At 45.6% G+C, this 22654-nt stretch overlaps 1 protein-coding gene across 4 annotated transcripts in view; it reads right to left on the bottom strand.

Moving 5' to 3' along the window:
• Positions 1-22654, bottom strand: part of CSNK1E (casein kinase 1 epsilon) — a 54563-nt gene that overhangs the window by 21859 nt on the left and 10050 nt on the right. For all 4 annotated transcript variants that reach the window (XM_051961942.1, XM_051961944.1, XM_051961943.1 and 1 more), the window contains exons 3-4: positions 3293-3403; positions 2830-2978 (exon numbers count right to left, since the gene is read on the bottom strand). In XM_051961942.1, the coding sequence (XP_051817902.1) occupies positions 2830-2978; positions 3293-3403 (260 nt within the window). The remainder of the gene's footprint in view (positions 1-2829; positions 2979-3292; positions 3404-22654) is intronic.

Below are 22654 nucleotides of genomic sequence, written 5' to 3' on the forward strand. Positions count from 1 at the left end.
TCCGATCTTACTAATCCTTTTTAAAAACCATATATACATATATTGGATTTAACATATACTTTAACATATTTAACATGTATTGGACTGTCTGCCATCTTGTGGAGGGGATGGGGGAAGGAGGGGAAAATTTGGAACACAAGGTTTTGCAAGGGTCAATGTTGAAAAATTACCCATGCGTATGTTTTATATATAAATACATATGTTTTGTAAATAAATATATTTTTGTAAATAAAAAGCTTTAATAATAAAAAAGGTTTCTTTTGGCGCTTCTATGTCAGTCAATCATCATCTTCTTTCCTCTTTTCTTTCTTCTCCTTCACTTCTGTCTCCTTTCCTCTCCTTCACTGCTTCTCAAAAGTTTGCATTCTGTTTCATCACTATATGTCAACCCACATGACATCCATCTTCCATTCACTAGTAAAACTCATGTGAAATCATGAATAGATTCATGAATGGTAGCCTGGGAAATACACCAGATTTGGAGTCAGAATCTGGCTTCAAATACTAATACTTGGTGGCTGTGTGGTCTTGGGCAAGCCCCAACTTTTCTAGGTCCCTTCTCCTGGACTCTAAGTGAAAGGGATATCGCCTAGATGGTCCCTGAGGTCACCTTGTCTCACACGATGAGGAGCCCTGACTCTTTACTTCAAGTCTCTTCCCACTCTAGTCCATCATCCATTTAGCCACCAAATCGATTCCTAAAATGCAGCTGATCATATCACTCCCCTGCTCAATAAGCTTCCATGGCTCCCTATCAACTGCAAGATCATATACAAATCCTCTTCCTGGCATTCAAAGCTCTTCATAACCTGACTCCTTATCTTTCAACCTTTCTTACACCTTACTCCCCCATATGTACTTCTGAACGCAGTGACACTAGCCTCCTGGCTGTCCCAGGAACAAGACGCTCCGTCTTTCATCTCTGAGCATTTTCCTCTGGCTGCCCTAGAGTTCCTGGAATACCCTCCTCTGCTCTAACTACTGACCTCCTTGGCTGCCTTTAAGTCTCAACTAAAATCCCATCTTCTACAGGAGGCCTTCCCCAACCCTCTTAATTCTAGAGTCTCCCCTCTGTTATTTCCTATTTATCCTGTAAAGAGCTTGACTGAATATATGTATGTGTGTATACATATATATAAATATACATATGCATATATGTAGCATCTTCCTCATTAGACTGCCAACTAATTCTCTTCCATCCTTTTAAAGCCCAAAACAGCCTTCCCCATTCCATCAAGGAAGCAATGCCCTTCCCTCTCACATCTCAGGCCTCAGTTTTGTAAATGTTCCATCCCTTTCCCATGTAATGCTATGCACTGTGACTAATCTTTTTGAATGTCTTATCCCCTTTAGGGAATAGAAGCTCCATGGAGAATGGAGCCTTTTCCTTTCCTACGTGTTAGAACATCAAGTTCTAGTTGGGAGTCGAGGATGTCTAGAGATTTCATTTGTATCCTCAGTGCCTAGCAGAGTGCTCGGTATATAGTCAATGCATATAAATGCTCTCATATTCATTCACTATTCAAGTCAAATCAATAGCATTTATGAAGTCAGTCAATCGAGAAACATTTGTTAAGTGTTTACTATGTATCAGGCATTGTGTTAAATGCTGGGGATATAAAAAGAGGCAAAAAACAGTCTCAAGGGGCTTACAATCTAATGTGCGAGAGAAATAAATATAGATAGATAAATAAATAGAAAGAGACAGAGATAGAAGGAGAAAAAGAAAGAGATAGAGAGATAGAAAAATATAGAAAGATAAACAGAAAGATAGGAAGAAAAAGACAGAGATAGTTAGATAGATAGGAGAAAGAAAGAAAGAAAAAGAAAGGAAGGAAGGAAGGAAGGAAGGAAGGAAGGAAGGAAGGAAGGAAGGAAGGAACGGAAGGAAGATAGAGAAAGAAAGAAAGAAGAAGGAAGGAAGGAAGGAAAGAAAGAAAGAAAGAAAAAGAGAGAGGAAGGAAGGAAAGAAAGAAAGAAAGGAAAGAAAGAAGAAAGAAAAGAAAGAAAGAAGAAAGAAAGAAAGAAGAAAGGAAAGAAAGAAAGGAAGGAAGGAAGGAAGGAAGGAAGGAAGGAAGGAAGGAAGGAAGGAAGGAAGGAAGGAAAGAAAGAAAGAAAGAAAGAAAAATGAAAGAAAGAAAGAAAAGTGGATGGATATACCCACATACATACATATACACATATAAGTACGAATATGTATATCTGTATGTATACACATGGGTGTGTATGAATGCATATGTATTTATAGATATACAAACACACATGTATGAGTTTGTATACATTTATGTGTATTATATGAAATATAACATAGATAATTGCATTATATATTTATATAGGGCAGCACAGTGGAGAGAGCACAGGCTCTGGAGCCAAGAAAACCTGAATTCAAATTCAGATGAGTCCCTTAACTCTGTCTCAGTTTCTTCATCCATAAAATGAGGTAGAGAAGGAAATGGCAAAGCACTCTGGGAATTTTGTCAAAAAAAAACCCAAATAAAGTTACCAAAAGTCAGACAAGATTGAAATAACTGCACAACATATATTTATATACACACACACACAAGCTCGATCTAGGATAAATAGCCAATAAGGCCCTGGCATTAAGACAGGTGGGCTCTAAGCTGGGACTTAAAAGTGGGCAGGAAGGTCAGTGGTCAGCACTCCAGGCTTGGGGGATGCCCAGAGAAAATGTCCAAAGCCAAGAGATGCAGCGTCTGTTTGACCGGGCCCAGGCAGGAGGCCGGGGTCACTACATCAGACAGGTATACGAGGTGTAAGAAGACTGGAGGTGGGGGGGGCAGAATGCCAGTTATGTGCCACAGAACTCACCATCTGGTCAGCCAGGAGAAGGACAGTCTTGAGGCTGAACTTGCGGGAGCAGAAATTGAAAAGGTCTTCCAGGCTAGGGCCCAGCAGCTCCATCACCATGACGTTGTAGTCCCCCTCTGCGCCACACCACTTGATGGAGGGGATCCCCACTGCGAGGGGCAGAGGGAAAAGGGCGTCACTCTAAGGTCACAGACTGTCAAATCCAGCCCCGGCCCCAGGGAAGTCCCACGCCCTGAGACGCAGGCTCAGGGGATCCCCCTTGTCAAGGAATTCTAGGCCTACAGTCCCTCTTCCCCAAAACTCTGGCAGGGTCCTCACGGGGCCAATAAGTGGCCCAAGGTCACCTGGACAATCAGAGGAGCCAGGAGTGGAGAAAAAAGGGCCAGGCCCATCTCCCCGACACTATGGCGGCTCCACCTCCCTCCAGCAGAAGCCATGTGTCCCCTCGGGGACCCCCGCTCACCTCCTCCCTGCATCATCTTGTAGAACTTGCTCTCGATGTGCAGCTGGGGGTGCTTCGTTTTCACACATTCCAGCTTAATGGCCACCTCCTCCCCGGAAGCAATGTTGGCACCTGAAGAGGCAAGCAAAGGGGAGATGAGGTCAGAAGGAGCTCCTGGGGAGCATAGGTAACGAACAGAGCCGGGGGACCCTAGAACGGGCAATGTCAGAGAATGGTAGAGCTGGGGGGGGGTGTTGGAACAGATAATGTCGGAGCTGGGAGGGAGTCTTAGAACGGGGAATGTTAGATCTGGGAGGGAACTTAGCACATGGAATATCAAAGCTGGGAGGGAGCCTTAGAAAGGGGAATGTCAGAGCTGGGAGGGAGCTTAGAACAGGGAATGTTAGATCTGGGAGGGAGCTTAGCACATGGAATATCAAAGCTGGGAGGGAGCCTTAGAAAGGGGAATGTCAGAGCTGGGAGGGAGCTTAGAACAGGGAATGTTAGATCTGGGAGGGAGCTTAGAACATGGAATATCCGAGCTGGGAGGGAGTCTTAGAATGGGGAATATCAGAGCTGGGAAGGAACCTGAAAATAAACAATGTTAGAACTAGTAGGGAACTTTAGAACATGGGATGTTAGAATTGGGAGGGAACCTCAGAACAGAAAATGTCAGAACAGAGAAGAAACTTTAGAACATGGAATGCCAGAGCTGGGAGGGAATCTTAGAACATAGAATGTCAGAGCAGGGATGAAGCCTTAGAATGTGGAATGTCAGAGCTGGGAGGGAACCTGAAAATAAACAATGTCAGAACTAGTAGGGAACTTTAAAACATGGGATATTAGAATTGGGAGGGAACCTTAGAATAAAGAATGTCAGAGCTGGGAGAGAACCTTAGAACAGAAAATATCAGAGCAGAGAAACAACTTTAGAACATGGAATGTCAGAGCTGGAAGGGAATATTAGAACAGATGATGTCAGAGCTGGGAGGGGCCTGAAAACAGGAAATGGCCGAGCTTAGTCGTTAGGGCTGGGAAAGAGATTTTAGAGAACATCTGGTCTTTTTTACAGAGTTTGTAAAGGGACTTATGGGGAGCACTTTGTGCTATTTCAAGGTCTGGAAACATTCTGTCCTTCGAGCCTCACGACAAGCTGGGAGCTGCAGCTTCTTGCCCAGAGTCACACAGCTAGCCAGAGCCTGAGGCTGGTTTTGACTTCGGGCTTCCCAGCTGCAGGTCCAGAACACGAATACCCTGCCCAAGGATGTCCATGTGGAACGTGGCAAGGTCAGTATGGGAACCATACCCCCTGACGTCAAAAATCGGGAGCGCTTCCCACCATACCACCCGTTACTTCCGCCATCTTTCCCTCTCCAACCCCCTTCACAGCCGTCGCCAGCCAGGGGTGCCCCACGGCACAAGCGCTGGGCCTGGAGACCTGAGTTCAAATGCAGCCTCATTCGTCCTCGCTATGAAATCCTCTCCCTACCCAGCTGTGAGCACCATGAGGGAAAGGACCCATTTTATCTGAACAATTGCACCTTATTCTGAATTACATCACAAACTTAGGACTGCGCAGGGGAAGCTAAGTAAGCGATGAGATCGCGCGAGAGGGGAAAACGAGGCGAGCCGGGGAGGGGGGGGTAGCGCGATTTGGGGATACCTAACGGATGGCCCATGAGCACCACGGGGACCCATAGATTGACCAAGAACTCGAGGAAGGCCCAGGACACTAGTTGCACCTTCTGTAACCACCTCACAGGACGGCACTGGGAAACACCCTCATGGATGAAACCCCAGAGCCACTAGTGCATTTGAGTATCTCTCCCAGTCCCTAACCCAACAGTCAGCATACAGCAGGTGCTTAATAAAAGTTTGCAAGATGAATGGATACAGGGGCAGCTGGGTGGTGCAATGGATAGAGCACCAGCCCTGAAGTCAGGAGGGCCTGAGTTCAAATCTGACCTCAGACACTTAACACTTCCTGGCTGTGTGACCCTGGGCAAGTCCCTTAACCTCAAATGCCTCAGGGGGAAAAAAAAGATAAATGGGTGTAAAATGTTAAACTAAATCTAACTTTCCAGCTTAATCCTCCTTTGCTCCCCACTCAAGTTTGTCAGGTGTTTACTCAGTAGCAACCAACTGACTGTCCACACACCACATGATAACACAAGGGGGTAAGACCCCGGGCACAAGAGCCAAGGGAATCCCTCCTCTTCCTCCTACTCAGCCCTGCCCTTTCTTCCATCATCTCCCCAGCTATGTTCCATCTCACTTCCCCCCCACCTCTGTCACCAAAGGGTCCGTTTCCACCAAATCCAGCAGTGCCCTTTGTTCCTTCCTTCATCGGACCTGAAGCACTTCCTGGGTCCTGAGCACCCGCCGTAGGCGTGATACCATCTCCATCTGAGGGCACTGACCCCACAGTGAGGAAGAATAGAGGGGGGTCTTTCCAGATGGCCAAACGTGGGACAGAGTGAAAGGACAGGTTCAAATTTCAGCTCTGCTCCTGACTATATGGTCATAAGCAAGTCATTTTTTTCTTTTGTTTCCTCTTTTTTGCTGAGGCAATTGGGGTTAAGTGACTTGCCCAGAATCACACAGGTAGGATACAAGTCATTTTCCTGGGATACCTTAGCTCCCTGGCCTTGGAGTCTTGGACTCCTGACCAGCCCTAATCCAAAGGCTCGGCCTCCATTGCTGACTGTGGAGCAACCTCAGCTCCGCCAGACAAGCTCAAACCTGGGTCTTCCTCCTGAGAAAGCATCCCTGGGGTGGGAGGTGGGAGCTGTGGCTGCCCTCCTCCCATCCCAGAGTCCTCCCACCTGAATCCTCCTCCCAGAGGCTCATCCAGAGCCATAGCAGCTACCCCCGACAAAGGCCTCAGCCTGGGGCCAGGGAGGCAGGTTTCCTTCTTCCTAAGTGTGAGAAGCCTCCCACCGTGGAGTCCTGGGAGGTGGCCCCCAACCCCGCCTGAGGTCATCATCTGGGCCCTCGTGGAGGACGGGACGTTTGTTCAGATGGGTGCCGGACTCAGTGGCCCCAGAAGTCCCTTCGATTTCTACCGTTCCTTGGAAGGGATCCATGGGGCCTTGCCTTTGAGCCCCGGGCTTTCTCCTCCTCACATTTCTCAGTCTTACTACCAGCTAAGTCCCAGATTCCCCATGTGAGCTCCTGAACCTGCTTAGTTCCCTGGGGTTGCAGACTGTCTACACCTGATCCCAGATTGCCCTGCTGCCTTTGGCCCTCCTTGCAGCCACTAACTCCTGGCCCTTAGTTCTGGCACCCACTGGTTCTTCCCGTCTGCTCCCAGGCACTGCAGGCCACGTGAGACCGTCTGTAGGATTCCAGACCACACAGGGTTAAAACATAAAGAAGAAGAATGGGAAAGCGAGAATACCTACAGAAGAGACTGAGGCAATGTACCTTCTTCCTTTACAGAGGCAGGAGGCAACAGGAGTGGGATGTTACATACACTGACAGACGTAGCTAGCACGTCTCTTAGTTTTGCTAAAATGCTTCCCCCATCCTGCTTTTTAAACTTTCATTTATTTGGCTACCTAATTTCTTCTCTTCCTTCCTTCCTCCCTTCCTTCTTTCTTTCCTTCCTACTTCCCTCCCTCCATCTTTCTTTTTTCTTTTCCTTCATTTCTCCCTCCTTCCTTTCTTAATTTCTTTCTTCTTTCTATATTTGTTTATTTCTCCCTTCCTTCCCTCTTTGTTTCCTTCCTTTCTCCCTCCCTCCATCTCTCCTTCCTTCCTTCCTTCTTTCTTTTTTCTTCCTTTCTCCTTCCTTCCTTCTTTCTCTATCTGTCTTTTTTCTTCCTTCCTTTCTTCCTCAATCTCTCCTTCCTTCCTTTCCTTTTTCTTCCTTTCTTAATTTCTTTGTTTCTTTCTATAGCTTTTTTCTTTTTTCTTTTCTTTCCTTCCTCCCTCACTCCCTCCTTTCTTATTTTCTTTCTTTCTCTTTCTTCTTTCTTTCCTTCCTTCCTTCCTTCCTCCCTTCTCTTTGTTTCTTTCCTTCCTTCTTTTGTTTTTCGAGGCTGGGTCTCCCTATCTCACCCAGGCTAAAAGTACAGAAATTGATCCCATTACTGATTAGCACAAGACAAAAAAAGAAAGGGAAGGAGATAAGCATTTATATGGTGCCTACTATGTTCCTGGCACTGTGTTAAACATTCTACAAATATCTCATTTCATCCTCACATCAACCCTGGGAGGTAGGTATTATTATTATTCCCAATTTACAGTTGAGAAAACTGAGGCAAAGACTGAGTTACCAAGGATGGCACAGCTAGTTGGTGACTGAAGCCTTCCTGAGTCCGGGCCCAGAGTCTGCTTCCTTTCCAATCTGGGCCTGTACCCCTCACCTTGGGCACCTGGAGTCCACCATATTGGTGCGATTCATTAGCCCAACTGCGAGCTCAAGAGATCTGCCCGTCTCGTCAGCGGGATTATAGGTTTCCAGCACTCTGCTTCTTTATTCTTTGTCACAGGGAGTGGCTCCATGGAAAGGGAAGAGGGGAGGGCAAGATTTGGAAATGAAAGTCATAAACAAAATGAAATGTATTCACAAATCTAAAAACAGAGAGAGAGTAGTTATTAAAGCTCTCTCCCCGGTCCAGACTGAGTGGGTGGTTCGAGCTTGCTGGCTATTGCTAGCTTAAGTCCTCCCGGACTACTCGGGCTCTTCACAGGGCCTCCTCCCAAAGGGTTTTCATCTTCTCTGTTCCCAGGCCACCCCCTGGGATTTGAGATTGGTCAGTCAAGTGCCGTGGATGGCTCATGATTCCAGGTCCTTTCCCACCAATCAGAGAATCTCCCAGACACTTTGAGAAGCCCATTTTCATTGGGCTCCTAGGTAATGGCCTTTGAAAATGGAGAAGACAAAGATTCTCCCACTGAGGATATTAATACAGATGCATCCTTTGTCCAGAAAAAAGAAATCAATTTAATCGGGCCGGCTGTTTCCCCCAAAGTTCCTACAAGACAAGTCGCAGATCTGCCGCCCCGCAGGTTCCCAGAAGGCCGGGGGAGGGAGGCCTCCCTGTCTTCCAGCACCTCCTCTACCTCTACCTGAACCCAGAAAGCCCAGACAGTCCCTCCTCCAAGGCCCTACTTGTCTCCCAGCTGTCTGGCAAGATGGAGGCTCCGAGATTCTATCTGATAGAAATTTTGTGAGTGGGTCAACCACAGTTCCACCGTGCAGTCAAAGACTAACAAGTACCTTTCTTCTCATCTCACTTTCCTTAGCCAGGAATGGGTTGAATGGTCCAGGGAGGATCCCTGGTTCCAGGAAGGGGGAGGAACCACCCTCTCCAGATATTTCTAAAACCAACACAGGCTCACAAGTCATGGCGGGGGGTGCCTTTGTATGGCCCTTTGAGGGGGAAGACCTCCTCGACTATCCTAACACCTCATCTATCTTAATACCCCCAGGACTCAGCTATCCCAATACTTAGCCAGGACTCAGATACCCTAATACCTCTAGGACTCAACTACCCTAATATCTCCAGGACTCAACTATCCTAATACCTAACCAGGACTCAGCTAGCCCAATACCCAGCCAGAGCTCAATTATCCTAACAGGAAGGGCCAGAAAAAAACTAGAGAATCTCAAAGCATCCAAGCAACCACCTGCAAATCCAACTCAGAGCTGAAGAAGCAGATTGTCAATGGATAGTATGATAGACTCAGAGTCAAGTACAGAAGACATGGGTTCAAGTCCTGCTTCCTCAAGCACAGACTAGCTGTGTGATCCTGGGAAAGTCAAGTAGCCATCTAGGCCTCAGTTTCCCATTCTGTAAAATGAGTGGGTTGAGCTAAATGGTCTTCAAGGTATCTTCCAACTCTCGATCTCTGTGACGATGAACCTTTGACCTGTCTGAACCTCAGAGTCCTTCTGTGTGAAATAAGGAGGTTGGACAAGGTGCCCTCTGAAACCTTTCCAGCTCTAAAGTTTCCTGCTCTAAATAATCACCCCGATGAGTCTTTCAAAGACCTGGAAGAAAGGTATACTTTATGTATTTATTCTTCTCTTGTCTACTTTGGGGCCCCACCATCCCAGAACATCAGAACCGAAAGGGGCCCTAGATCTCATTTGGTTTAACCCCATAATCATTATCGCCATCATCATTATAATGAGTAAGAATAATAACTGACATTTATATAAACCTTCAAAGTTTGCAAAGCTCTTTTACATCATTATCTCAATGGATCCTCAAAATAACCCCATGAGATAGGTAATTATGGGTGTTATTATACTCATTTTACAGATGGGTAAACTGAGGCTGGTACAGGTCAAGGGATTTGGGCAAAGTCACAGTCCATGACCAGTAAGCGGCTAAAAGTAGGATTTGAAGCCAGGTTTGTCCATTGGGCTGCTGGGTCTCATTTGATAAATGGGAAAACACAGGCCCAAGTTCCCATAATAAGTGAGTGGCTGTGCTAAAACGAGCACCCAAAATTACCCATATGCTTTATAAATAAAAACCTATAATAAAAAATAAATAAATAAAATGAGCACCCAAGTCTCATGACTCTCAGGACAGAATTCTTTTCTGCTGATAATTATAATTATACACAGCATTTATAGAGTACTTGAAGGTTTGCACATACTTTCCTCACATTATCTCACCGGAGTCCCCCTAACAACCCTGTGAGACGGATGATGCTGGCCATTTTACAGATTCGTCTGTAATTATCATCATTATGGCCATTTTACAGATGGGGAAACAGAGTCAGAGAGTTCATAAAGAGACTAGCCAGCTGGGAGGTGTCTGAGGCAGGATTCTAACTTAGGCCTGATTTCCTGACACTGAGTCAGTCTCATTCTCAGAACGCCACAGGACCTGCAATGAATCACATTTTATGGCAGGATTAAGGACGAGGGACTTGGACACCATCTTTTTTCCTTTTTAACTTGTTTTCCCAGAAGACTAGGTAGATTTGGGGAAAAAAAGAAGCTTTCTGATTTTGACCAGTGAGCTCTACCCTGTTAGAAACTCCCTCTAGTCAAACAGGTCTGAGTGGGAGTAGCCTGACAAAAAATGACTTTTTCAAGGTCACCAAGTAAATAACTGGGGCAGAATTCAAAGATGTGGAGATTTCCTTTATCGTCTTGGAAAGTCACCATTAAGTGCAATTAAGTGACTTGTCCAAGGTCACACAGTGAGTGTATGTAGAGATACAACCGGACCCCACGTCTTTCTCAGACCTTAGCCTCTCCAAAAAAAAAAAAAAACCAAACAATCTCAGACTAGTAAATTCTTCCTGGTTGGAAGATGCCACACAAAGTGACTCTAACATCGCAAATGGAAGGAACAACAAAGCAATCAGAACTAAATTTTGAAATGATTCCTTTAAAGAGGTGGGGGACAACGGGTGTGGAACACTACATATCCTGCAGGAAAGAATAAATTAAGAAATGAAGGTAAATCTAGGGAAGGAGGTGGAGGGAGGGAGGGGAAAAAAATCGGAACAGAAATGAGTGCAAGGGATAACGTTGTAAAAAAATTACCTTGGCATGGATTCTGTCAACATAAAGTTATTATAAAATAAAATAAGATATCAAACCAGAAAAAAAAAGAAAAAAAAAGAAATGAAGGTAATATAAAAATATTTTTTTAAAAATTAATTTTCCTTGTAATTCTCAAGGCTGAAACTAGAGATCTCTGAGCGTCGTCCTGAGAGCCATTCACAGCCTCAATCAACCAACCAAAGAACATTTGTGGGGACAGAGTAGACCAATAGACAGATCTAGCTTCAGATCTTACCTTTGTCTGATCACTAATTGTGGCACTTAGAGCAAATCCCTATTTATGTCATTTTTACCCACGTAACCTCTTTTCTTCCTAAGTACCAGAAGCTACAAAGGTAATATAGCAATGATTTGACAAGAACTATTGATAATACGTGACAGAGTCGGGAATCGAACCCAGGGATTCTGGTTGCTAAGCAGAGCTGTCTCCAGTATCTCCCCCAAGGATGCCCATGTCTCTAAATGGAATACTCCATGTTCCCTCCCGAGTGGAAGAAACCAAAAGGCAGATTCTGACCTGGTCTTTCTAGAAGGGTACAGCACCAAATACAATAGCATGCTTGGGGAGGTAATGAGTTCCCCAGCATTGGAGAGCAAAAAGCAGAGGACCTCTCCTTACTTATGGATCATACATCCATTGATTGGCCCTCATTCTACCAAAAAGGAAAATAAGCCCAGAGGGGTGAATGGCTTGTCCAAAGTCACTCAGTTGATAAGTCATAGGCGCGGGATTTGAATCCAGGCTCTCTGCTTTGGAACAAATGTGTCCTTCCTCTGCACCCCTATTACAAGTTTGTAGCATGTTTAACATATATTGGATTATTTGCTGTTTAGGGGAAGGGGATGGGGGCAAGGGAAGGAGAAAATTTTGGACCACAAGGTTTTGTAAGAATGAATGCTGAAAACTATGTTTGCATGTAATTTGAAAAAAAAAACTATTATTTTAAAAAAAGGGATATGACAAGACAACTTTACCCATTCCCCTCTAGAGGTAAGGGCCTATGAGTAAGGAACAATGAATGTAATATGTTATTTTAAGATATGTTCATTGATTTTATTTTTTTCTTTTTTTACTCATTTCTTTTTTCTTTTTTCCTTTTCTTTTCTTTTCTTTCTTTCTTTCTTTTTTTTTTTTGGCTGAGGCAATTGGGGTTACGTGACTTGTCCAGGATCACACAGCTAGAAAGTGTTAAATGTCTGAGGCCAGATTTGAACTCAGGTCCTCCTGACTTCAGAGCTGGTACTCTCTCCACTGTGCCACCTAGTTGCCCCTCATTTCTTTTTTCTTGGGAAAAAAAGTTTTATCTTTTACAAACGTTTGACAATAATTCATATCAATAAAATAAAATAATAAAATATCAATTAAAATATATTTTAATATATAAATTAATATATAATTAATACAAATTATATATAGAGAGAGAGTTTGCAGAAAGGACTCCAGCTTTTGAGCTTCCCCCCAGATCCGAGATTCTAGAAATCCCAGCTGAGTTTCCTCACTATTCTCTGAATCCCAGCTTCCTCCTCTATAAATGAAGAAGCTGAACTCTGTGGTCCTAGAACAGGGGAGGGGACACAGGACTTGGCAGCGGCCCAAGGGCAGAGTCCTCCTCCAAAATCCACCTGGAGGATGAAGGGGCTGAGAGCTGTAGCTGTGTTTGTGTGGATGGCACGGACTGACCCATCCCTCCTCTCCCCTCTTCTCCCATGTGGAGGGGCCAGAGTCCAAGAGGAGGCCCGAACGCCACCCTGATCGCTACTGGGCAGCACAAGCTGTTCCAGATATTCATTCGGGAGGCTCAGAGTCCAAGGTGTTTCTCCAATCTCCCATCTGGATAACAGGGCAGGAGATGTCAAGGGAGTGGGGAGAAGGAGCCAGGAAGGGTCCCTCCCAGCGTTCCCCCAGCAACGGGCTAGAACTGAACATTCCCTTCTAGGCAAGTGGCCCGGGAGAGGAAGGCCGCTCCGGCCTTGTCCTGTCAGGACACTGATCTCACAGATGGGGGATCCCCACTGTGTCTACCCCCAGGAGATCTGGGAGTAGGGCCAAGATTTTCACAGATGTGAGACTCCTTCCCAGCTCCCCGACCCTGCCTGCCCACAGGGCAAGCTTAGCACTCTCTCATCAGGGGAAAGATCTCTCTCAACAGCTCTCCTCAAGGCCTGGGGACCAGAACATGGGTCCATTGGGTTATATGGTCACAGGCTCAGTGAGTTAGAGTCAGAAAGGACTGAAAAAACCATCGAGTCCAATCTGTTCATCTTACAAATGAGGAAGCAACATCTCTTAAATCAAGTGACTTATCCAAGATCACCCAGCTGGTCAGGAGCTGCGTCTTGAACCCAGGTCTGCTGACTCTCAAATCCAGTCTTTTTTCCTTGGGAGCAATGTCGCCAGGGCAGGGGGAAGGAGAGGAAGAGGTGTTTTTGTCCTTTTGTCCTTTCCCTGCTCTCCTCTCACAGACAAAGGCATAGAGGAATCCCACAAGGACGGGGACTGTCCTTCGGCTGACAGAGGCCATCAGGGTGGCTCCTGGTATCCCAAAGATGGTTAGTCTTGTTCTACTTGGCCTTGCTTGGAGCACTGGATGGAAGGAAGTTGCATCTTGATACAATTAAACTTGACCACAAGAGACAGGGGCGCGAATGTCTCCCCTCCTAAAGCAGAGGCTGGATGACCGGTCAGTTATGTTTTAGTGAGGATTCTCTGGGAGTCTCTGGAAGCTACTGAGCTCCCTCTGAGATCTGTGATCAGAGCAGAATCTTACTCAGCTACAGACTCTGACAAACTGGGGGGGGGGGTGCTACAGAATCATAGATCAAGGACTGAAAAAGACCCCTCAGAGGGCTATAGTCAAAGAAACTGAAGCTCAGGGAGATAAGTGACTGGGCAGATAGGTAAACTACCTGTTATACTTTTTTTTAATAATTCTTTTTGCAAAGTAATTGGGGTTAAATGACTAGTCCAGGATCACACAGTAAGTGCTAAGTGTCCAAGGCTGAATTTGAACTCAGATCCTCTTGACTTTAGGGCCGATGCTCTATCCACTGTGCCATCTAGCTGCCCTATTATACTTTAATAAACATTTCTTCCTGATGACTAGAGTCAGAAATTATAGCTCTTCCCTATAGTCCCAAATATTTTATCTATTGGACCTGGAATGAGAAAGATCTGAATTCAAATCCTACCCCGAACATTTAGAACCTTTGTGACCCTAAGTTGTATCCTCTAAAAAGAATCATCCAACCTCTATCTGCCTCAGTTTATTCACCTGTAAAACAGGTATAGTAATAATAACATCTATTTTTCAGGGTGGTTGTGAGGATCAAATGAAATATTTATAAAGTGCTTTGCTAAACCTTAAAGCGCTATAAGCTAGTTATTATTATTACTATCTTCATTTTCTAAGTTCATAGATCTAGGCTCGGAGACCATCTAATTTTATTTTATAAAGGAAAGAGAGGTCCACAAAATTGAAGTGATTTACCTAGATCATACAGCTAGTAAATGGCAGAGAGAGGATTCGAACCTACCTTTTAGCTCTGAAGCCAGGGCTTTGTATCTCCCTGCCCACTGTGCCATAAGGGAGTGGCCAGTGACGAGACACATTGTTCCGAGGACTCCCTCAATCACCTCCACTGCCCAAATTCCCAGATTTCTCATTTCAATAATTCCAGTGATCCGGCCTAACTTGGGGAAGGCAGCATTGGCTTTGGAGTCAAAGGAACTGGGTTTGAATTTTGAGTTTTCTTCTTAATCCCTGGGTGAAATAGCCCAATCACTTCACTTATATGGGCCTCGGTTTCCCAGTCCGTAAAATTACAAAGTTGAACCAGAAGGCCCCTGAGACCCCTTCCATGTCTAATGATCCTATGATCCAACCATTCAATGATCTTTAAAATCCCTTTCAGTTTTAGGGCATCTGATCCCCTGTTGCAGACTGTTTTGGGCCCTTCTGATGGAAAGAAAGCAAAGGTCTCTTCATGGGAGCTCTCCAGGCCCTTGCTGGAGCAGGCCTGAGAAGGAGGAAGTGAGCAGAAGGCACACTTCTGCCATTTTGCTCTTCTGGCTGCTAAGAATTGCAGGGAACTTGAAGGGGGAGGGGAGGAAGCAGGCCTCAACTCCCACTCTCCATTTCTGGTTTACTATCCCCAGCCTTGCCAAACTGGTTTCAAAATCAAGAGTCGGGGGTGGGGTGTTGCAGGCTTTGCTGGGGGCCTGCAGGTTTCTTTCAAGGATTAAACTCGGCAAATTTGGGATACAAAGTTTTGCAAAGGTGAATGTTAAAAATTATCTGCATTTTTTTTTGAAAAATAAAATACTATTTTTAAAAAAAAAGGATTAAACTTGGTTCTGAGCTAGCCAAGGAAGATATCTTTCAGGAGGATGAGAAGGGGAAGCCTGAGCAGCCTGATTAAGGATAAAAAATAGGAATACTGCTCTAAGGGCACGTGGGGCCTCCTTAAAAGTCAAAGGATCTAGATGCCAATCCAGACAGACTCAATCACCTGTGGGATCTTGAACACTTTTATTTTCTTTCTCAATAGTATTTTATTTCTTCAAAGATAGTTTTTAACATTCATTTTTGTAAGACCTTGTGTTCCAGATTTTTCTTTCTCCCTCCTTCCCTTCTCCACCCCCAACCAAGAGAGCAAATAATCTGATATAGGTTAAATATGTGCAATCCCTTTTAAACATATTTCCGTATTTATTGGACCAGTTTCTAATCCTGTCTGGCCTCCCTTTCCTTACCTCTAAAGTACGGATACTAATGCCAGTTCTGTTACATGTTACATGTTACTCTTTCCCGAGGTTACTGTTGAAATTCAAGGGAGAGAACTAATTTCAAAATGTTTACTGAAATGCTACATTGTCAAGTAGAGTGCAGAGAGCCCTGTCTCTGTAGTTAGAAGTCCTGGGTTCAAATCTTACCACTGATGAGTACTATTGGGCAAATCACTAAACTTCTATAGAAGGAGATCTTGAAGTCCTTTCTCATTGAGATAGATCTAGGCCCCTGTGGTCTTATTATAATGGTTGTGTAAGGGGAGGGGGAGATTTAGATCTAGAACAAACCTTAGAGATTGCCTGGGGTTAAGAAAAACATAATAACTATATTTCATTATAATCAATTTCCTTTGGATTCATATGTATTTAAAATCATGATTCTCCAGTCTACCAGAGGGTCCACAATAGACACAAAAAGGCTAAGAACCCCTGTTCTAGTCTAATCTCTCATTTTATTTATTTTAATCAATTTTTCATCTCTTTGTTTGTTCTGACATTGACACTGACAAACACGGACACTTCCACCAACCCATTTTACAGATGAAGAAATAGACCTAAAGAATAGAAATGACTTTTCCAACGTCACACAGTCAAATCTGTGGCAGAGCTGAGACTAGAAATGAGGTAGCCTAGCCAGATGACTATTTGAGACTCTTTTTCCCCCGTGGACCACACTGATAACTCAGGATGTGTGCTATGTTCGACAGACATTCAGCAGGCTATTTTCTCCCCTACAAGCTTTCTCCCCATATTTCAGGTGAAAAAGTAGAGCTGGGATTTCCATAAGGCCTTAAAAACAAACATGAGAGCCTCAGGCTGGGGTTGTAAGTCTAGCAACCACAGAAATGAGAGCAGATGGGACCGTCTAACAGTAAGTAAGGTAAGAAAGGCACAGATCAAGGGGATGAAAGAGAAATAACTATGTGAAATGCAGGGAGTGGGGTTCCTTCTAGCTCATGCTTCTAGAGTTCTTTATTTCAAAAGTTATTCCCCTCTACAATTCAGAGAGGCGGGTGTATTTTACAGAGGAGAAAATTAAGGCTCAGAGAGTCTTTCTGACTTCCCTACGGCCGTCCAGAGTCTTTCAAACCCAGCCTCTGGACCCTGAGTCCACATAGCCACTCTTTCCCTCACACTTCCCAGATCTCCCTCAGGAAGCTGGGTATCTCTTTGTCCTGAGCATCCCTTAGGATATTCGAGTGGTCGACACAACACTACTTTCACTAAGAAAAGCAAAATATGTTCCGAATTTGAAGGCCTCACTAGTCTGAGTGCAGAAATTCAGAGTGGGAAGGGCCCGGATTTTGGCAGGAAATTGAGACCGGGGACAGGAGCAATATTTGAACCCAGGTGTTCCTGACTCAGAATCCATGGCAAGAGCTCCTTCCCTCCCCCAGCCTTCTTCCAAGCCCAGAAGCAGCTGCTCTGGGTGACAAGAAGCCCTGTGGTTAGGGAGTTAGTTTAAGCCAAGAAAAGCACAGACATGGCCAAAGGCTTCGCTAACCGCCTACCCCACCTTGAACCCAAACCACACTCCAAACAAGCCAGAAGCTTCATGAGAGGAGACACCCAGGAGACCACGCCTGGCTATAATAGGCAGGGTTTTAAGGGCGGGCACCGGGCACAATCACACCGGGCCTTTTTCCTCCACCAACCCTGCAAATATCGCATCTATTGAGACAGGCCCAGAAAGGCCTCCAGGTCCATGTTGCTACTAAATGTCAGGGACTAGATTCAAACCCACGATTCCTGATTCTTAGAAGAAGATACCGAGGAGGAGTTGTTCACTACTGTAGACAGATGGGGTCCTGAGGAAGACTAGACAAAAGACTTCCAACCCAGCCTCTGGCTTCCACATCCGCAGGAACCTCAGCTTTCTCAGGCCTAAAATGGGGCTAAAAACATTTGTATCTCAGAGAACAGTGCTGAGGAACCAAAGACATGAAGCAAAGAGCCTGTAACGTGCCTTAAACGTATAAACTCCAACAGTAAAATTGAGAGAACCTTTTTTCCTCAACCCCCTCTTCCCTTTTGTGACACTGCTCTTTCATGGCCTGGACCTTCCTCTTCTGTGGACACACGACATTACATCTCCTTTGGCCTTTAAACAAACTGTAGCCCATGTCAGGACATACTTCCTTCTTACTTCTGCCTCCCAGAATCCTTGATTTCCTTTGTTTCGATCCAATATCATATCCTCCAGGAAGCCCTTCCTGATCTCCCCAGCTGCTAGTACCTCCTTCCCCCAATTATCTTCTATATACACAGTTCCCTGAACAGAATATAAGCTCCTTGAGGACAGAAGCTGCTTTCATTTTTTCCTTTGTATTTCCACTACATAGTAGTGGCACATAGGAGGTGTTTAATAAATGCTTCATTTTTTTCCTTTGTATTCCTTGTCATATGATAGGTATTTAATAAATGCTTCATTTTTCCCCTGGCACATGGTAGGTATTTAATAAATGCTTCATTTTTTCCCTGGCACAGAGTAGGTATTTAATAAATGCTTCCTTTTTTCCCTGGCACAGGGTAGATATTTAATAAATGCTTCATTTTTCCCCTGGCACATGGTAGGTATTTAATAAATGCTTCATTTTTCCCCTGGCACATGGTAGGTATTTAATAAATGCTTCCTTTTTTCCCTGGCACAGAGTAGGTATTTAATAAATGCTTCCTTTTTTCCCTGGCACAGAGTAGGTATTTAATAAATGCTTCCTTTTTTCCCTGGCACAGGGGAGATATTTAATAAATGCTTCATTTTTCCCCTGGCACATGGTAGGTATTTAATAAATGCTTCATTTTTTCCCTGGCACAGAGTAGGTATTTAATAAATGCTTCCTTTTTTCCCTGGCACAGGGTAGTTATTTAATAAATGCTTCATTTTTCCCCTGGCACAGAGTAGGTATTTAATAAATGCTTCATTTTTCCCCTGGCACATGGTAGGTATTTAATAAATGCTTCATTTTTTCCCTGGCACAGAGTAGGTATTTAATAAATGCTTCATTTCTTCCTTTGTATGTATGCCCTGGCACATGGAAGGTATTTAATAAATGCTTCATTTTTTCCCTTTGTATTTCCTGGCACATGTTAGGTGTTTAATAAATGCTCATTAGCTGTTGGAACAATAACGATTCTTGTCAGATAATGTAACTTAACATCTGATAGGTATCAATAACACAAAATACTGGCTTCTTAGATCCTTCTAAGATGTCGTAAGAACCAAATCCTTTATCTCAGCTCAGAGTCCAGGAAAGGGAATTTCCACTTTTAAAACTTCCTCTTGAGGATCATAGAGAGCAGCTAGGTGGGGCCATAGTACACAGAGGGCTGATTCTGGACTTAGGAAGATCTGAGTTCAAATTTAGTCTCAGATACTTACTAGTCATGTGACCCTGAGCAAGTAATTTCATTCTATTTGCCTCAGTTTCCACATCTGTAAAATGAGCTGGAGGAGGAAATGGCAAGAAAACCCCCAGTGGGGTCATGGGACGGGATTAAACAACAAAAAGATCACAGAACTTAGAGCTGACCCTAATGGGTCACCTGGACCAACCTCCTCCTTCCTCAGATGAGGGAACTGAAGCCCAAGGGAAGGAAAAGGACCCACTCAGGGTCACGCAGACCACAAGCAGCCCCGGTTGAGTCCCATGCACTGAACACAGGACTGAATATACACTTAGAATTTGCTGAATCGCTCATGCATTACCCAGAATTCTTTCATTCTCCTTCCCCTTTCTGAGTCCCCTCCAGCCTCTTGCACTGGAATATGGCAGCGATTCTCAAACTTTTGGTCTCAGGATTTTAGATTCTTAAAAATTATTAAAGCTTTTGTTTAGGTGGGTTCTAGCTATTGTTCTTCATCGTGTTAGAAATTAAGACATCTTAGCAGTATTATAGTTTTGACCTTGCCCACCCTTTGTAAGTGGGTTTGGGTGACCCCAAAGGAGTAAAAGGAAGAAGCAAGAAATGGTTAATTTTCCTAGAATCATGGATTTTGAGCTGGAAAGAACCTTCTAGCCCAATGATTTTATTTTATAGTTGGGGAAACTGAGGCTCAGAGGGAAAAATGATGTGGCAAGGTCATATGGGGAGTGAGTGATAGGAAGGGCGTTTCAGGCTGGGCCCTCTAACTCCCAAGCCCTCACTTTCTCCCTGGGGCCTTGGACATCGGCCAGCCCAACCCTCCTGTTCTACGGAGGGGGCAGGCCAGGCCCGGAGCCAGGGGTCCCACAGCTGGTAAGTCTCACAATTTGAATCTTTGCCTCCAAATCCAGTAAATTACAAAATACTCTGTTGCTGTCCCTGCCCCTTCTCCCCTCCCCCAAAAGGGGAACTAAGAACATCTGAGAACATTCTGACCCCTCTCACCCCGCAAACCCAGAAAGCTGTTTCTCCTGCGGGCGGCCCTGAGCTGGGCCGGGCAGGCCCGGGCAAGGCTGCCTTCCCAGGCCTGGCTCTCCCCCCCTTCCCTCCGCCCCCCCCACCAGGGCTGGAGCAGATGGCACAAGTTGGAAGGGGTGAGAGAGTTAACAGGCCCGAGACAAAGGAGCACAAAGCTCTGCCTCCCTCCCTCCCACCCACCGAGGGAGGGGCCCAGCCCCAGGAACGGGCGCCCCTGACAACCCATCAGCGGCAGCCCCATAATGCCTTGCCCGACAGACAATTCCCAGCTCACAAACGCAAGAAGGCCTTTCCTCCTGCAGTCCCGGCCCACCAGAGCTGCCTTCCCCATCCCCTCCCTCCACTCCTGGCCTAGGAATGGCCCGATCTGCCTCCTGGCACCCCCGGGTGCCCGACCTCAGCATGGCATTCAGACTCCTCCCCCCTACCCCCATTCCAGCCAGAGTCATCCATCATCACTCCTCCAAACGTGGCTCCTGGGGAGCCTCCCCTCACCCCCAGACCCCCAAACCCAGCCCGATGTCCCCTGCCACCTTCTCTAAGTTACAGCCTGGAAAGGGCACCCAGTCCAGAATCCTGGCTACCATCACCATCGCTGTTGTTGCCGGTATTTTTAATAATAACAACTCGCACCGACAAAACAGTCTGGTCCGTGATCTCCTTTGAGTACCGAGGCAACCCAAATACAGCATCCATAACTGTGTTATTGTCCCCATTTTCTAATCTGAGGGAACTGCCTTGTATGACTTGCCTCCAGGGTCACTATTCAAATCCACAGCCCCTGAAAGCTCCAGACACTAGATCAGCCTCGGAAGTCTCTCCCACTCAAAGGGCCTCGGTTTTCTTCTCTGAAAAATGGGTCCTCCCAGCTCTGACATTCTATGTCCTCCTGGCCCTTCTCCACTTCGATAGCCTAGGGCTCATTTGTCTGCTCCTTCTTAGCTGTGTGACGCCCAGGGAGGACTTGAATCTGGAAAGTGAAGGTGTGGGCGGGATCCTTCCAAACACCAATGTTTTAGGAGTCTCTTCCCACTCACCCTAGTCAGGAATGTATTTCCACTAGGCTTTCCAGCCCCTTCCCCAAAAATACTCATAACGCTCGAGGGAGCAAAATTCACTGGTGGACTGATTTAACTCTACAGGCGAGCTCCTTGAGGGCTGGAGGGGCTGGAACAAGAGGGGAAGGAGAGACCCCAAGCTTTCATCAGCTCTCTAATCTTACAGGTCATCTAAGGCAATCTCCTTATTCCTCAAATGAGGAAACTGAGACCTCAGGAGAAGGAAAAGAACCACAAGCAGTCCTGACTGGGTCTCAAGCATTAAATGCAGGACTGAGGATACAGTAGGCACTTAATGTTTGCCAAATTGTTTCTGCATTACCCAGAATTCTTACATTCTCCCTCACCTTTCTGAGTTCTATGTGGTATATAGAGGTGGTTAAAGGAGAAGGAAAAGGATCACAAGCAGCCCTGACTGGGTTTCAAGCATTAAATGCAGGACTGAGGATACAGTAGGCACTTAATGTTTGCCAAATTGTCCATGCATTACCCAGAATTCTTTCATTTTCCCTCACCTTTCTGAGTTCTATGTGGTATACAGAGGTGGGAAAAGGACCCCAAGCAGCCCTGACTGGGTCCCAAACATTGAATAATGGATTAAGTATACAGGAGGCACATAGTATCTGCTGATACCCAGCATTCTTGGGTCCTATGTGGTATACACAGGTGTTTAATAAATGCTTAGTAGATGAATGCTGACATGAATAAATGTAGTAAACAAAACCATCCACAAACGGCACCTCTGGGGATCATGGAAAAATGAGGAGAGGAGAAAGGGCAGGATGGGATCTGAGTTCAAATCCCAACTTTAATGCTTGCTGCTTGTATGACCTTAAACTTGACCTTCTTGGGCCTCAGTTTCCCTCTCTGTAAAATAAGGTAGATAAGTTCTGAGGTTATCCAGCTCTGGAGCAATGACCTTGTGGGTCAGAGGCTAATCCTAGCTTTTGGGTTGGCAAAGACCTACCTCCTCTAGTAGAAAACAAGGAAACTGGCCTTGACCTCCGGCCCCTGCCAATTTAGCTGAGCAAACCTTGACCTCTAGCCCCTGCCAATTTAGCCCAGCAGTTCCACTAGAGCCAAGCCGTGGGACTTGCAGAGATCCAGCCCCGGTCAGTCACTCCCCACCCTTACAATGTTGAAAGGACAGAAGGAAGGCAGATGGGACAAAACAGCCTCCTCTCTTCCCTTTGACCCTCCACCTCCCGTTCATGGGACTCATGCTAGTCTGGAAAACAACTGTTTTTTGGAGAGACTGCTGATCCTTATCCCACCCCGGCGCCACGGAGGCCAAGTTGGCAGGACAAGGATGGGCTCATCATGCAGGGTCCCCCTGAGACTCCTTCCTCTAACTCTGCTCCCTGTCCCAAAAAGGGGACTTTGGCGATTGGGTCTCCATTTGGCTGGAGTAAGAGGCAATTGAACCAAGCTGGGAATATCACCACCGTCTGAGACATAAATGTCCACACTGCTACCTACCAGCTGTCTTCCTTGGGAAGCGGGACGGGGGGGAATGCACCCTCCGAGCCCTCCAACCTCCACAGGGCCCACATGACCCAGGGCCAGCCCAACAGTCCTAGAAAGCGACAGAAGCA

Source organism: Antechinus flavipes, chromosome 5, assembly GCF_016432865.1.
Source record: "Antechinus flavipes isolate AdamAnt ecotype Samford, QLD, Australia chromosome 5, AdamAnt_v2, whole genome shotgun sequence".
Lineage (NCBI taxonomy): Eukaryota > Metazoa > Chordata > Mammalia > Dasyuromorphia > Dasyuridae > Antechinus > Antechinus flavipes.